The 16,739-nt window shown below is 41.8% G+C and overlaps 1 protein-coding gene across 2 annotated transcripts; it reads right to left on the bottom strand.

Moving 5' to 3' along the window:
- Positions 1 to 565: 565 nt before the first annotated feature.
- On the bottom strand, positions 566 to 13,160 carry im:7136398 (schwannomin-interacting protein 1). Of its 2 annotated transcripts, none has more exons than XM_056284842.1 (7): positions 12,969 to 13,160; positions 12,305 to 12,543; positions 9,445 to 9,578; positions 5,337 to 5,484; positions 5,126 to 5,239; positions 4,628 to 4,745; positions 566 to 3,998 (listed from the first exon to the last, which is right to left on the bottom strand). In XM_056284842.1, the coding sequence occupies exons 2-7, from the start codon at positions 12,533 to 12,535 to the stop codon at positions 3,904 to 3,906; spliced, it is 840 nt and encodes a 279-aa protein (XP_056140817.1). In that variant the 5' UTR covers positions 12,536 to 12,543; positions 12,969 to 13,160; the 3' UTR covers positions 566 to 3,903. The 2 variants fall into 2 exon arrangements, with proteins under 2 accessions (XP_056140817.1, XP_056140818.1); XM_056284843.1 differs by having other exon boundaries at positions 5,403 to 5,484.
- Positions 13,161 to 16,739: the final 3,579 nt, after the last annotated feature.

The following is a 16,739-nucleotide window of genomic DNA, read 5'->3' as shown; positions in this document are numbered from 1 at the left end:
TTCATTACCCGAGCCTCAAATCAGGATGCACCAGCTATCTCTCTGGCTTTCTACCTTTCATCTTTCAGATACAGTATGATCTAGCTATCTGGTAAACAAATAAATCTCTTGTTCCTTTCCTCCTCCTCTTGCTGCCTCTCCCTCTCCCTCCCTTTCTCTTGCTCTCTCTCTCTCTCTCTCTCTCTCTCTCTCTCTCTCTCTCTCTCTCTCTCTCTCTCTCTCTCTCTCTCTCTCTCTCTCTCTCTCTCTCTCTCTCCCCCCTGCAGGTCACTCATCACTGTGTCCTGTTGCACACAACACGCCCCCTCCACTCTCCAACTTCTCCATTTTTTGTCTCCAGCATCATTTCTCTCTCTCCCCCCTTGTGGTTTCTGTCCTCCGCTTCGTTAGCGTCAAGCTTGTCAGCTAAAACCAAAGTAAGATGCACACAGGGAAAAAACATGGAAGCTCCATTCATGTTAACGTGCAGTGGTGTGTGCTCAAGCATCAGGACACAGTGGATGACCAGACAATGCCAGGTAGCAGTGGTATGAATAAACACAGCGAGGACAAAAATAGACAATAACCGTACGGCGTTTATTAAATACAAAACAGGACTCAAAAACAAATTATCAATGCAAAAAAAACAAACCCTCTTGGATTCTTTATAAAAATCCAATACTCTTTACAGTATGTTGTTTTCATGGAATATGGCATTTAACGGGTCAACATGCTGTATGTGAGGATGTGTGAGTATAATAGATCTTATTACATAATACAATTTCTTGGTAAGGCACAAAAAAGGATATTGTTAATGAAGTAGCAGCATCATGGTGTCCTATGCTGGTGTTTTTACAATAGATTCAATTTAAATAATGACAATATCATCGGTTAAAATAAGAATTTTTAGAAAGATTCGTCCTATTGTCTATAGGTGGACAAGGTCAGTATCGCTGCTGCAGGATGAAACTTGCATTTTTCCAGAAAGTAAAATTTTCTGTAATTTGGAGTCAGCCTTAAGTCTAGGTGGAAGATGATGCAATTTTGAAAATTTACTGTGGGTTCTGAGTGTCACATGGGTCCTTGGTTCGTAAAACTTCAAAAGAAGAAAAAATTAATCTTCAGAGAAGATCACTATGAAAAAGCAATGTTGTGTTTTCACCGAACGGCAGTGAAACGTATGTACAAGTATCAATAGCAAAAAACACAACGAATACTTGTTTTGCAAACACAGGATGAGTGGACATTTACCCTGTACTGAACAAAATAGATTTTTAACAACTCCCTGTGCTAGATATATTTTGCACTTAAGTAAAACGCCACCAAAATAATGTCTTTAATTTTGTCTTTAACTTTAACACAGTCCTTTTATAGTTGACATGTTCACAAAATGTTGAGTTTTGAAAAACAAATACTAAGCTTGAAGGAAAAATGTAAGCCTATGGCTACATTTATTTGTATTGCCCAGGATTGTTAAAAGAAGTAGTGGAGATACCCATGTCTCTGTAACTCCATATAAAGCACCTACTATTCCTCTTTTATATTACTATGGGTTTTACAACTAAAGATGAGTGACTGTCTATAAAATTAACCTCCTTGTTGATCCTGAGAATGTATTACGTAGAATAAAAAAGCAATCGATAAAAGGTAAATCTTACAAATTGGCCACATTGGCAGAATAACAAACTAGGAGTGAAATTCATTGCATTTTCCCAAAATAATTTCAATAACTGACCTTAATTTTTATTTTTATCGACTATTTGGGGGGAACAAAATCTTCATTTGTGCTTCAGCTAGCCTAGCTTAAAACGGGTAGTTAGCATTGTTGGCCTTTCCCCATTCAAAACAATAGGTACTACTCACTGTAATATCGTTTTGAAGAACTTAGCCAGTTTTAACCATTGACCTCAAGGACAAATGCTAAAGACAAATCTTTACAATAGCTTGGTACACATGCTATTTTTTTCCCCATAACATGAAAAATATGTGGTGAACAACGATAACAGGCAAACATCCAGAGCATAAACATATCCCTTTGTTTTAGCTTGTCACGCGATAAATAGTATTAATGAATTGTTCCCTCATTATAATAAAAGGCAAAGGATACTGAAAGGTAAACCAGAATAAAACTTTTGCCGCACTGGCATCCCTCGTTTGTAATGCAATATTTAGATTTACACTTACAGGCCCACTGGCAAATGCACCTGCTCATGCACTTGCTGCTGAATTACATACAAGGAAGAAACCATTATGTTCATTCATTCTCTATTCCCTCAATCAATGTATTGAACATAACACTTCGCTGTTTCTTGTGCAGAAACCCCTTCCTCGGTGTCACATTCCTATTTTACTACTCCTTTGTTAAGGTAAAACCTCCTGTGACAATGCATCAGATACCCAATCCACTACCCTTGCAACACCTGACTGGTATTACATGCTGCAGGTCCAAAGTATAACCCTGATCATCCACACCAAAGTATAAATCTGATCCAGATCAGATTTGAAACACATTCAAATCTGATTTTGAAAATATCAATTTCAGACTGTTGAGACTTTAATGAAAGAAAAAAAAAGCTTGGTACCACTTTGGTGACATAAAATGGGATTCTGAGATTTCTTGGATGCATGACTGTGTCTGCTAATCATCACTGTCAGAATGACATCTTGTTTGCAAGCGACGTTTCCCATGAGAAACAATAAACCTGTCAAGTTGAGCCGTCTCAGAGTGGACAATTTAATTTCTGAAGTACAGAGGAAGAGGACCTCCACTTTCCACCATCCTTGGAAAAGTCACAATCACCTATATCCTGTCCAAGTCACTTCCTGTGATGTAATTTCCTGCTAAATAACAAAGGACTAGTCTGTCAAACTTGGTAAGATTGTCTCTGCGTACTAACACTGAATACTTCCATTTCTTATGTGACTCAGTGGTTCAAAGATGGCATTTACACTGCCAAGGTGCAGTTTAGGGGAAGCACTGACAAATATTGTTATTTTTTCTAACGACTGATATTCATAATAAGTAGAGATAGATGTGTTACAATCAAAATAGTCAACTGCAAGCACTTCTGGTCCCTGCTAGTTAAACATGGTCCTCACCAGCCAGTATTTGAATGAATCTCATATAGAGTTAGTATATTAAATATGGCTACCGAATTGCCTGACAGGTTAGTAATTAAAATCTTTGTTCCAACCTTAATCAAAAGCTTAAGTGAGTTGCATAGTAGTCATCTGTTCATAGGTACTTCTTTTTGTCTTGGTTTTCAATTGTCTTGTTATTTTCAGTAAATCTGTGTCTGGGTTATGCCGAAATGTGTGTTAAAATTAGGTCATTTTCTGTTGACCTTAATGCAAAGGCTATACCACATCCTGTCCACACAGGCACTGAGTTATGCTTGTATTGTAGGTTGGTATCTTTGTTATGCCACTTCCTGTTGACATGTGTGTCCAGATGATGTCCCTTCCTTTTGACTGGGTTCCAGATTATGTTGCTTCCTGTCTGCAATGTCACTTCTTGATAACCTTAGAACCCAGGTTCAGGCCCTCCCCTTGTTCCCTGTGGTATTTGTCAAGGTTGATAAAGGACATGCAGAAGTTATGTCTGCCACCTCTGGAGTCACATGAATACTCCTGCTGGTGAAGGGTCAACTCCTGCCAGCAATTTTCTCTCTCATGTCTCCCTCTTAATTTTCCATACTGTCTTTAAAAATACTAAGGTGATTGGACTGGTCAATCTTTTCAAAAGGTAAAGCTGATAAATTACCAGGTTGAGTCACTGAAGAAGTAAAAACTCCTGGGGCTGACCAAGACCAACTTGTTATCTGGGTTTTGCTCCCTGCGCTGGTCCCAAAGTCCCTAAACTCCCAGGCTGCTGTCAAGGAAACAGTTCCAGTTGTCTGGACCTGACAGTCGTCAGTCTTTGCACTAGGTCAGATCTTGCACATCCAGAAGCATGGCATCCTGTTTGGTTCTTAGCTGGTCTCGCACCAACAGTTGGGCAACCAGCTCTGAGCTTAGGTCTGGAGGAAGGAAAAGAAGAACAGGGACATAATCTGGGATGAAGGGAGTGATGCTGACATACTGTATCATTGACACCAAAAATGAGGTTAGAGGGAAGGCACCTCCAGCTAGTTTTAAGCCGAAAGTCACTGGCCTACAGAAAGCCTACAGTTTGGAAATTCTGTTTTTTTTTAATTGTGTTGTGTACAAAAAACTTTTCTTCAGTGTTGTGCACCTTTGGAATTTTTGTATGCTATCTGGGAAAAGAATTGTGTAACACATACAGACACATCAACATACACAGATATACAGAAAGACGACATACACATATGCATATGTGCACGGACACACTTACATAAACGGCAAGATATAGACCCCCACACACACTCAGAAAGACTGATATACACACACACACACACACACACACACACACACACACACACACACACACACACACACAGCTATCTGATGAAAGTACACAATGATCTATGGTGGTGATGTATCTGTGTGTGTGTGTGTGTGTGTGTGTGTGTATCTATGTGTGTGTGTATGTGTGTCTTTGATCTGTGTGAGCGTGCTTGATCTATGTGTGTGTGTGTTTATGTACGAGTGTGTCAGTGTGCCTTTCTGTCTGTCTGTGTCAACATACCATGTATATCTTGTTGGAGTGTTGCCTTCAGGCCTGTCAGCTGCTGCAGGGAACAGTTCTGCAGATCACAACTTTCCAGATGTTTTCGTTTGGCCGCAACACTACTGCTGGCCAGATGCTAGAGCACACAGATCAAGACACACATGCATAAACACATACAAACACACAAAGTAAGACCACCACAGACACAAACACACACAGGAAAAAAAATCAACTTCATCATGAACATTCAACTGACAAAACTTTGTCCAAGCTATCTGTATTTCTTTGTTTCAGCCCTTTATCTTCTCTTTGTATGTAATTCACAAGAATTTTTTTTCTCATTCCTTCTTTTTTTTTTACTTTCTTCCTTCAGCTTTTCAAATGTTTTTCCTCTCTTCCTTTCTACTCCCTCTCTGTCTTCTTTCCTTTGTGTCTCATTCTCTCAATTTGTCCTTGTTTTTGCTCTCTCGATCTCTTGCTCCCTCTCTCTCCTCTCCCGTCACTCATCCGGCTCACCTCCCTCCCCCTCTGTTCAGCCAACACTTTGTCTCTCAGAGCCCTTAGCGCCGCAGCCACTTCCTGTTTCAGCCCGGAGGGATGGTAACCGTTGCCACCTGTCCGCCTGGAGCCCTGGCAAACACAGCATTCAGTCATCAGTAAAAAAAAAAGAAAAAAGATGAGCAAAAGTTTCTCTTCTTTGCTGTTGTCTGAAGTGTAAAGCAGTCACCTCAGTGTGGTGGACTCGGTCGATGGCGATTTGAAAGGGTGATGTGAGTGAAACTCTGGCACCAACCTTCTTATTGGCTCCATCCTCATCTTCTTCACTGTCGCTGTTGTTGATGAAGCACAACTGTAGGTTTTTGCGGTTGTGGAATCTGCGAACATGAGTCAGAAATAAAAATAGGCAGAGATGAGGCATTGTTTATTACACACAACAGTAAGAGAGAGAGAAAAATCCATTGGTTAGGGACAAAACAGATGAGCATCAAGCATTCAAATAGTTCTGTAACAGAACGTGCAATTAATGCCTCAAATAACAGTGTCTCTCAAAGTTATACTAACCTAAAAGAAGTGAATACTTGGACAAATTAATGCCTCTATCTCTTAAAAGCACTAAGTTTAAGTGCTGTCATGACTATCTTGCAATCTGTGCACAAAGGTACTGCAGGATTTTAAGTTGAAAAAGAAGACTACGTCATAATGAGCAGACTTATTTAATTTTTTTGCAAATGTAGCGTATGGTATTCAGGCTATACGGCTAATTCAGCATCCTCTTTTACAAACCCCATTTCCAATGAAGTTTGGACGTTGTGTAAAACGTGAATAAAAACAGAATACAATGATGTGCAAATCCTTTTCGACCTTTAGTCAATTGAATACACTACAAAGACAAGATATTTAATGTTCAAACTGATAAACTTTATTGTTTTTTGCAAATATTCCCTCATTGTGAATTTGATGCCTGCAACACGTTCCAAAGAAGCTGGGACAGGGGCAACAAAAGACTGGGAAAGTTGAGGAATGCTCAAAAAACACCTGTTTGGAACATTCCACAGGTGAACAGGTTAACTGGAAACAGGTGAGTGTCATGATTGGGTATAAAAGGAGCATCCCCGTAAGGCTCAGTCATTCACAAGCAAGGATGGGGCGAGGTTCACCACTTTGTGAACAACTGCGTGAGCAAATAGTCCAACAGTTTAAGAATAACGTTTCTCAATGTACAATCGCAAGGAATTTAGGGATTTCATCATCTACAGTCCATAATATCATCAAAAGATTCAGAGAATCCGGAGAAATCTCTGTACGTAAGCAGCAAGGCCGAAAACCAACACTGAATGCCCGTGACCTTCGATCCCTCAGGCGGCACTGCATTAAAAACCGACATCATTCTGTAAAGGATATTACCACCTGGGCTCAGGAACACTTCAGAAAACCATCGTCAGTTAACACAGTTTGTCGCTACATCTACAAGTGCAAGTTAAAATTCTACCATGCAAAGCGAAAGCCATATATCAACAACACCCAGAAACGCCGCCGGCTTCTCTGGGCCCGAGCTCATCTGAGATGGACTGACGCAAAGTGGAAAAGTGTGCTGTGGTCTGACAAGTCCACATTTCAAATTGTTTTTGGAAATCATGGACATCATGTCCTCCGGGCTAAAGAGGAAAAGGACCATCCAGATTGTTATCAGCTCAAAGTTCAAAAGCCAGCATCTGTGATGGTATGGGGGGGTGTTAGTGCCCATGGCATCATGGGTAACTTGCACATCTGTGAAGGCACCATTAATGCTGAAAGGTACATACAGGTTTTGGAGCAACATATGCTGCCATCCAAGCGACGTCTTTTTCAGGGACGTCCCTGCTTATTTCAGCAAGACAATGCCAAGCCACATTCTGCACGTGTTACAACAGCGTGGCTTCATAGTAAAAGAGTGCGGGTACTAGACTGGCCTGCCTGCAGTCCAGACCTGTCTCCCATTGAAAATGTGTGGCACATTATGGAGGGCAAAATACGACAACGGAGACCCCAGACTGTTGAGCAACTGAAGTCATACGTCAAGCAAGAATGGGAAAGAATTCCACCTACTAAGCTTCAGCAATTAGTGTCCTCAGTTCCCAAACGCTTATTGAGTGTTGTTAAAAGGAAAGGTGATGTAACATGGTGGTAAACATGCCCATCCCAGCTTATTTGGAACGTATTGCAGGCATCAAATTCAAAATGAGCGAATATTTGCAAAAAAACAATAAAGTTTATCAGTTTGAACATTAAATATCTTGTCTTTGTAGTGTATTCAATTGAATATAGGTTGAACAGGATTTTCAAATCATTGTATTCTGTTTTTATTTACGTTTTACACAGCATCCCAACTTCATTGGAATTGGGGTTTGTAGATCTGTGCTGAAAATGTACCACTTTATCGAGGCCTTTTCTTACCGGTTATCTCCTTATTTTTCCTCCTCTGTACTATCCTTGCTTTTAGTCTCTGCTGTGTTATCTACTTTAATTCCCCCCTTTTTTGCCTTTTTCCCCTTCCTTTTCTCCCCAATTGCCCCCCCCTTTTCTCCCCAATTGTATCCGGCCAATTACCCTACTTTTCCGAGCTGCCTTAGTTGCTGCTCCACCCTCTCTGCTGATCCGGGGAGGGCTGCAGACTACCACATGTCTCCTCCGATACATGTGGAGTCACCAGCTGCTTCTTTTCACCTGGCAGTGAGGCGTTTCACCAGGGGGATGTAACACAAGGGAAGATCACACTATTCCCCCCAGTTCCCCCTCCCCCCTGAATAGGTGCCCCGACCGACCAGAGGAGGTGCTAGTGCAGCGACCAGGACATATACCCACATCCGGCTTCCCACCCACAGATACAGCCAAATGGGTCTGTAGGGACGCCCGACCAAGCCAGACGTAACACGGGGATTCAAACTGGCAATCCCCATGTTGATAGGCAACAAAATAGACTGCCACGCTACTGGGACACCCTTTCTCCCCAGTTGTATCCGGCCAATTACCCAACTCTTCCAAACTGACCCAGTCACTGCTCCACCCCCTCTGCCAATCCGGGAAGGGCTGCAGACTACCACATGCCTCCTCCGATACATGTGGAGTCACCAGCTGCTTCTTTTCACCTGACAGTGAGGAGTTTCGCCAGGGGGACGTAGCGCGTGGAAGGATCATGCTATCCCCCGAACAGGCACCCCGACCGACCAGAGGAGGCGCTAGTGCAGCGGCCAGGACACATACCCACATCTGGCTTCCGACTCGCAGACATGGCCAATTGTGTCTGTAGGGACGCCCAACCAAGCCGGAGGTAACACGGGGATTCAAACCAGTGATCTCTGTGTTGGTAGGCAATGGAGTAGACCACTACGCTACCCAGATGGCCTTATTTTCACCTTTTACTGTTGTTTTATTTTGCTGTTATGTTATTTTAAAGCTTTTATATCTTCACTGCTCTCATTGCATTATATCTTATTGTTTTACTGTTCTTATTTCTATATTTTGTTTTGGAAAAACTCTTTGTAATGGAAAAGTTCTATATAAATAAAGTTCATGATTATGATTCATTATGACCTTCTATGATGTTTGGTGGGCATAAATGCCTGTGTTGGATAGCAACCTATCTCTGATGGATGTCAAGTTGTTTAGACCTATTAATGTGTAGACAATGAGCAATTTTTTTCATGGTGTCCCTGGACAGGTGGGTTTCAAAGTAAGACGACAATATATCAAGTCATAAAAGTTACCTTACAGTCAAACAGTACAACCCAAAATGCTGCAATGGACTTATCATGTTTGCATCAGTGTAGCTACACTTCACCATTGTCAGTAACCAAGGGTGTATTTGGTCTTTGTAGAAGTGCAGAATCCATCATGCCAGCGTGTTGTATACTGACTCATAGTTTTGAAATACCTCTGCTTGTGTTAGACAATGACAGACTCTATTTTACGTTGTAATTCAATGCCAGCAGACAACATTACGCAGTTGGAAAATGATCCCAGTCCTTATACGATTAGTCATCATTGCCCTATGCAAGTTTATTCATGCATCCTTGTCGTCAAACATCAGTGCAGATCATTTATATGCGCTTTCACTTGGTGACAAAAAAATACCAGTGTTGACAGTGTAAAGTTACAACCAGCAACGCTACTCTTTTACTGTATGCCACTGGGAAAACTGCCAGCTGCATCAAGCCTACTCTGCAGTCAAACAAACCATACAACATAAAACAACAAGTAGTTATGGTAAGCTAATCATAAGGGAACATTTTCAGAATTGCCGACTTTTTGTTCCTCTCTTGTTTATTTATAAAACTTTGAAAATTATTTTTCATTACCGAGATGTGATGGATGTGAGTCGAGACCTCCGCACGTCTTCTGCCTCCTCCTCCAAGGCGTCTTTCCATATCTCCCCTTGCCTCTCCTCATCTCTGGCCCCAGACCTGGTCGCCAGCTCTGTCCCATTGCCAGGCTGGAAGACATAAGGACAGACAGAGTTAGGAGAGGACTCATTACATCAAGACCTCGCTGGATAAGCTGGTTAGTGTGTAACATACAGACACAGGCCTGAGTGACCACATCTTGGGTTTCAGTCCAGCTAATTGCCCGTGTGGCATGAATCTCTTCGATGGTGTTTTAAGCCCCCAACGTACTCTTCCAGGCAGCACTGCATGGAAGGCACTCCCCGCCCCCAACAGTTTCATCCAATCACAGCACTGGTTAGGGTTAGGGTTAGCGCCAGCGCTGTGATTGGCTGAAACCCTAACCCTAACCCTAACTGTAGGGGGCAGAGAGTGCCTTATATGCAGCGCTGCCTTGAAGAGTACACTGGGGGCTTAAAACACCATCGAGCCATGAATCTCTCCATCTTGTTTTTCCTCTAAGTTTTCACTGTGTAATGACCAAAAAACAGACAAAACAACTTTGAATTGATAGTGAACATCTTACCTCACTCTGTTTACTCATTCTGCGCAATACTATTGAAAATGCCTTTCATCTGTTGGATTTCCATACATGTTTAGGTGAAGATTTGTTTGTTCATTTGTTTGTTTGTTTGTTTGTGTAAGTGGCTGTGTTCATTGGTGTGCACACATGTGAATGAATGTGAAAGTGCCTTATTGCAAAGTGGGAGGGCTGGAGTCAGATGAGAGCCGAGGGTTTTGAATGCAAATGAGATGTAATTATACCTTCTTCTTTCTGTAAAAGAATACATACATAAATATGCAGCCAGAAACCACGTGCATGTGTATGCGCGCACGCACGCACACACGCACACACACACACACAACTAACTAATACTAGGGTTGCACTTCCCATTTAAGTTCCAGTTTCTTTTACAGTGTGAATTACAGGTCCTATTTTCCCATTTGGTCTGGTTTGGATATAAAACACAGGTTTGTAGCAGCAGTAGTAGAAGGATATAGCCTACATTAAAGTAAACTGTTTTGTCAAAACTTGTTTTCCACGAGAATGGGCAGTCCATTTCCCTTTGTGACATCCACGTTTAAAGTGTCTATGCCGTAAACTAAAAATTACACTATGCAAGATTGTCACCTCAACCTAGCCTATATTTGACCCTATGGTTGTAGTGATATGTTTGTGAAGTGAAACTCCGTACGAATCTCTCTCCATTTGGTTTGCTATTATGGCCTGTTTTCGGCTCTCTGTTTTGGAATATTGGACCGTAAATTGGCTCCTCCCCTGCTTCCCAATCCCCTGTTACAGGGTTTCAAGTTCACTCAGTTCAACAGAGGAGATGTGTGAGCTACAAAAATGGCTAAAGAGAAACTTATCCTCAGACTGAGAAGATCTTCCCAAGTAAACTCAGACAAACCAAGGGCTAAAACAAAACCTTGGCTTTGGTAGTATGCAGGATTGCGCTGATCAGCCATCTAGAGGCAGTATTAACACTGCTTATGCCCATTTTTCGCTACCAGTATGCCACTGGCGAGCTACTTAGTACCACTGACACTGCCAAAGTATAGCTCTATACCTAGCAGATATGGACATGAGCTATCTAAATGTATGGCTGGTTGTTAGCCAACATTCAGCCAAAGTGATAAATACAGGCATGACTGACTTCCAATGAAGTCAAAACAGGGTAAAAGAATGTCTTTTTTTCTCTCTGTGAAAAATCTACTTAAAGAAACTACCTTTTTTCAATAGCTAGTAATCAATAATTTTCCCTGCTTACTTTCTGAGAGGCATGTGCAGTGTAGTGCTGTTTGGAAAGGGGAGGTGGGAGGAGTCAGGATCGGTTGTTTTGATTCAGACCCCATGCACATTTCATGGGTGTCAATCTTGCATTGTATACCGTTCAATTTACAATACAAATTGTATTCAAAAGTAACATCTAAAGCCCTTTATGATACCAAGAGTGCATCCAAGTTTAGCATGGGTTGCCCCAATTGGAAACTCCAGACAGGGGAATGGATTGTCTTATCCTGGCCATGTTTAGGGTGACCAGGCATCCCACTCCACATTGTACTGCACAGCATTTTGACCATTTGCCCCACATATAAAGACAACGTCCTGCATTTTGAATCAAAATAACAAAAATACACGTTTCTCCATTTAAACATTGCATGATTGGTTTTGATTATTATCCAATAATAATCTCTGGCATTCTATGCTTAGATGTCTCTGTGCGCTCATGTTGAGTTTAACTGGTAGTACGTTAACATGTTCTTTAGTCAGAAAACACCAACAAGACACATACAGCTCTCATTATGTACCGCTGGTCATACCTGTAGCAATTTATTTCTCTAGCAGATTGTTTCTAATCTGCTATTGAAGTACGTTAAATATTGTTGTATTCCAAAAGAGGACACAAGTGTTGCCCGGTATGCATCATATGAAAGTTGTATACCTTTTGCGTTCCAAACCAATAAAAGGAGTGGGGATTAAAAACCTGTCCCACAAAACCTTACCATTTTTCCTGCTTGCCTCTGGTCACCCAAGCCATGTTAGTGCCATGGCAGTTTTGGTGGTGTGCTTCTCACTGAGCTAAACATGGAATTGAATCCCTAACCACAGCAGTGTTAGTACAACACTCCACTCTTTGAGCTATGGCAATGGACCCCCTTACCATGACAGGGTTAACGACTTGCACTAACCACTGAGCTACAGCTTGCCACACAGTGTTTGAGATTCGCATCTTGGCCACAAAGTATGACCCCTATCAGCATCATGTCTGACCTTTGTCCTTTCCCGCCTCTCCTGCTCCTGTTTCTCTAGCTCAGCTATCCGCAGGCTCAGGTCCTCCCAGTGCATGATGGGCAGGTCCTGGTAGTCCACAGAGGACCCTAAGCAGGACCCTGCTGCAGCCTGGTGGTGAAGATCTTTCCCGTACTCTCCCTCCCCCTCAATGGGATGGTCATCGCTCTCCTTCTCCTCAGCAGTATCTTTCTCTGCTGTCCCTCCCTCCATTTTCCTCCCTAGACAGGAGGAACATGTTGAGGAAGAGAAGTTGACAAATATTTGGTACACAGGAAGACATAGGAGGGCAGACGTGTTCTTAAATATTCAAATTACCCAATGTTTTTAAGATGTCAAACTTTGTGACGAATTACAACGTACTAAGTGAACAACAACAATAACCGGTAATTCGGGCATTTACATAAATTAAGCCTAATTGTAAACCCATGCACGATCACATTTTCTGAACTGCAAAGCTACAGCGTCACATCACTGCTGTGACATTGCACGCTTCTTGCCTGATAGGCCTTAAAAGATCACGCCCGAAAACTTTTAAAAGATTCACGTTGATATATCCTGAAGAGATCTCACAAGAGCGTCTACTTGTTTACTAACTCCGGATTATGAGGCGGTGCGTGTGTGTGCGTGTGTGTGTGTGTCTTACCTAGTTTGCTCCATGTAGCTGGGCAAGTTCCAACACTGCGGCCCTCCCTTCTCTCCCGTCCTCTTGTCGAAACTCGCGGTTTTTATATTTCACATCGCTTTATTTGCGGACCATTAAAGTTCGTTGAGTACTTATTGAACTCTTCCTCCACACGTCGAGTAAACACCCTCTTGAACGCAACCCCTTCCCTTTTCCTCCAGCCCCCCCTCCCCACCACCCGCACCCCCTCCCTCTGACCGTGTTCCCACTTTTAACCTCTGCCTTCGCACACCGTAAACTCCTTGCCAGTCAAACGCAACGCTTTCGTGTCAGAGCGCCTTGATGGCCGGCGCGGTCCCTGTCAGGGCGCCTCCCAGAAGACGGGGAATGTTTGACATGATGTTACACAGCGCGTTTCCACATAATAGGAAAGTGCGGAGGCGCGGTCAGGCGTTTCCGAAGTGGGGGGACGATGTTTTAGTTTAACCATAGGATATGTAGGCTGTGCGTTGAAAGGGTTAAGAATGCAGCCATGGGTATCCGATTTCACAATTTTTGAAGATGACGACTCAAACCAGATGGGAAATTTCTGTCTTGTGTGGGAGAGAAGAGCTGGCAAGCCCTGTGTCTGAGAGGCGCCAAGAGATGGGAGGCTGAACGGCTCTGAATTGTAGATTAATTAATTAAATGTTGAAAATGAAATATGTCGGGTCAAAGATTGCTGTACTTATCCATTATAGGGAATAATCGTCCTATTGTGATTTTATCACTTAAGATAAAGTCTTTGGAGATGACATTTTCAGTTACAAGCAGTCTATAGTTCACGACTTGTCGCAGCCAAATTAGCTTTATTTGTATGAGCAGAAGAAAAACAACGCATATTTACATTACATTACATTTAAAAAAATACATATTTCTTAAAAACCCCATCCCACTTGCTCTGCTGCATGCTTGTATGCCCGATTAATTCCCAAGTATGAAACGGGAATAGCTATTGAAGGGACTATATAACACACACACATACAGCGAGTGAGAGGGACTTTTATCATACTTGTGTGTTTATGGGTAACTTGAATTTAATTCATAAACTGCAACAGATATCTATACATCTAAATATATATATATGTGTGTGTGTGTATGTATATATATTATATATAAACTAATGCATTTCAGTACAAGCTTGTTTCGTACGTCATGCACTCATCAGCTGCCAATGTGAATATATATATATATATATACATATACATATACATATACATATACTGAGTCAAGTAAATTCTTTATGAGACTAGTACACAGTACAAGCCTGTTTCATGCCATAAGCAATCATCAGCTCATTTCATGCTTATGGCATGAAACTGGCTTGTACTGTCTTATAGAGAATTTACTTGACTAACTGGATTATTTTGCTCCTTATTTGTTGAGCACTATCCCTACCGTTGAGTGTTTCTTTTATATATATATATATATATATATATATATATATAATGTTATATATGTGTATATATATATATATATATATATATATATATATTGTGTGTGTGTGTGTGTGTGTGTGTATATATATATATATATATATATATTGTGTGTGTGTGTGTGTGTGTGTGTGTGTGTGTGTGTGTGTGTGTGTATATATATATATATATAAAATCCAGTTAGTCAAGTAAATTCTCTCTGAGACAGTACAAGCCTGTTCCATGCTATAAGCAATCATCAGCTATCAGCTGAACAGGCTGGTGCTGTCCCGTAGAGAATTTACTTGACTAACTGGATTATTTTGCTCCTTATTTGTTGAGCACTATCCCTACCGTTGATTGTTTCTTTTAACAAAGTTATATACAGTGCACCCGGAAAGTATTCACACCCCTTCACTTTCCCCACATTTTGTTATGTTACAGCCTTATCCCAAAATGGATGAAATTCCTTTTTTTTTCTCATCAATCTACACACAATACCCCATAATGACAAAGTGAAAAAGGTTTTGTAGAAATTTTTGCAAATTTATTAAAAATAAAAAACTGAAATATTGCATGTACATAAGTATTCACACCCTTTGCTATGACACTCAAAATTGAGCTCAGGTTCATCCTGTTTCCACTGATCATCCTTGAGATGTTTCTACATCTTGATTGGAGTCCACCTGTAGTAAATTCAATTGAGTGGACATGATGTGGAAGGCACACACCTGTCTATATAAGGTCCCACTGTTGACAGTGCATGTCAGAGCAGAAACCAAGCCATGAAGTCAAAGGAATTGTCTGTGGACCTCCGAGACAGGATTGTATCGAGGCACAGATCTGGGGAAGGGTACAAAAAACTCTACAGCTCTGAAGGTCCCGAAGAGCACAGTGGTCTCCATCATTTGTAAATGGAAGAAGTTTGGATCCACCAGGACTCTTCCTAGAGCTGGCCACCCAGCCAAACTGAGCAATCGGGGCAGAAGGGCCTTGGTCAGGGAGGGGACCAAGAACCCGATGGTCCCTCTGACAGAGCTCCAGCGTTCCTCTGTGGAGATGGGAGAACCTTCCAGAAGGACAACCATCTCTGCAGCACTCCACCAGTCAGGCCTTTATGGTGGAGTGGCCAGAGGGAAGCCTCTGCTCAGTAAAAGGCACATGACAGCCCGCTTGGAGTTGGCCAGAAAGCACCTAAAGGACTCTCAGACCATGAGAAACAAGATTCTCTGGTATGATGAAACCAAGATTGAACGTCTTTGGCCTGAATGCCAAACGTCACGTCTGGAGGAAACTAGGCACCTCTCATCACCTTGCTAATACCATCCCTACAGTGAAGCATGGTGGTGGCAGCATCATGCTGTGGGGATGTTCTTCAGCAGCAGGAACTGGGAGACTAGTCAGGATCGAGGGAAAGATGAATGGAGCAAAGTACAGAGAGATCCTTGATGAAAACCTGCTCCAGAGCACTCAGGACCTCAGACTGGGGCGAAGGTTTACCTTTCAATATGGCAACGACCCTAAGCACACAGCAAAGACAATGAAGGAGTGGCTTCGGGACAAGTCTGTGAATGTCCTTGAGTGGCCCAGCCAGAGCCCAGACTTGAACCCCATTGAACATCTCTGGAAAGACCTGAAAATAGCTGTGCAGCGACGCTCCCCATCTAACCTTACAGAGCTCGAGAGGATCTGCAGAGAAGAATGGGAGAAATACCCCAAATATAGGTGTGTCAAGCTTGTAGCTTCATACCCAAGAAGACTTGAGGCTGTAATCGCTGCCAAGGGTGCCTCAACCAAGTACTGAGTAAAGAGTGTGAATACTTATGTACATGCAATATTTCAGTTTTTTATTTTTAATAAATTTGCAAAAATTTCTACAAAACCTCTTTCGCTTTGTCATTATGGGGTATTGTGTGTAGATTGATGAGGAAAAAAAGGGATTTAATCCATTTTGGAATAAGGTTGTAACATAACAAAATGTGGGGAAAGTGAAGGGGTGTGAATACTTTCCAGATGCACTGTATGTACGTATACACACCTCAAACTGGACGAAAATGGGTAAAACAGAAGCCATCAGAGCATGTCAGGCGAGAGAGAGCAATGGCAGAGAGTTGTTGAGCATGTTTATCGGCGGTCAACATAATAGCTGATGATGCCGACCAATATATATATATATATGTGTGTGTGTGTGTGTGTGTGTGTGTGTATATATATATATATGTGTGTGTGTGTGTGTGTATGTATATATGTATGTATATATGTATATATGTTTTATATATATGTTTTTATATTTACATATATATGTGTATATATGTATAAATTCCAGTGAGTCAAGTAA

This window comes from Lampris incognitus, chromosome 8 (assembly GCF_029633865.1).
Source record: "Lampris incognitus isolate fLamInc1 chromosome 8, fLamInc1.hap2, whole genome shotgun sequence".
Taxonomy (NCBI): Eukaryota; Metazoa; Chordata; class Actinopteri; order Lampriformes; family Lampridae; genus Lampris; species Lampris incognitus.
Note: the sequence above shows the minus strand (reverse complement) of the source record. Positions and strands in the feature narration are given on the sequence as shown.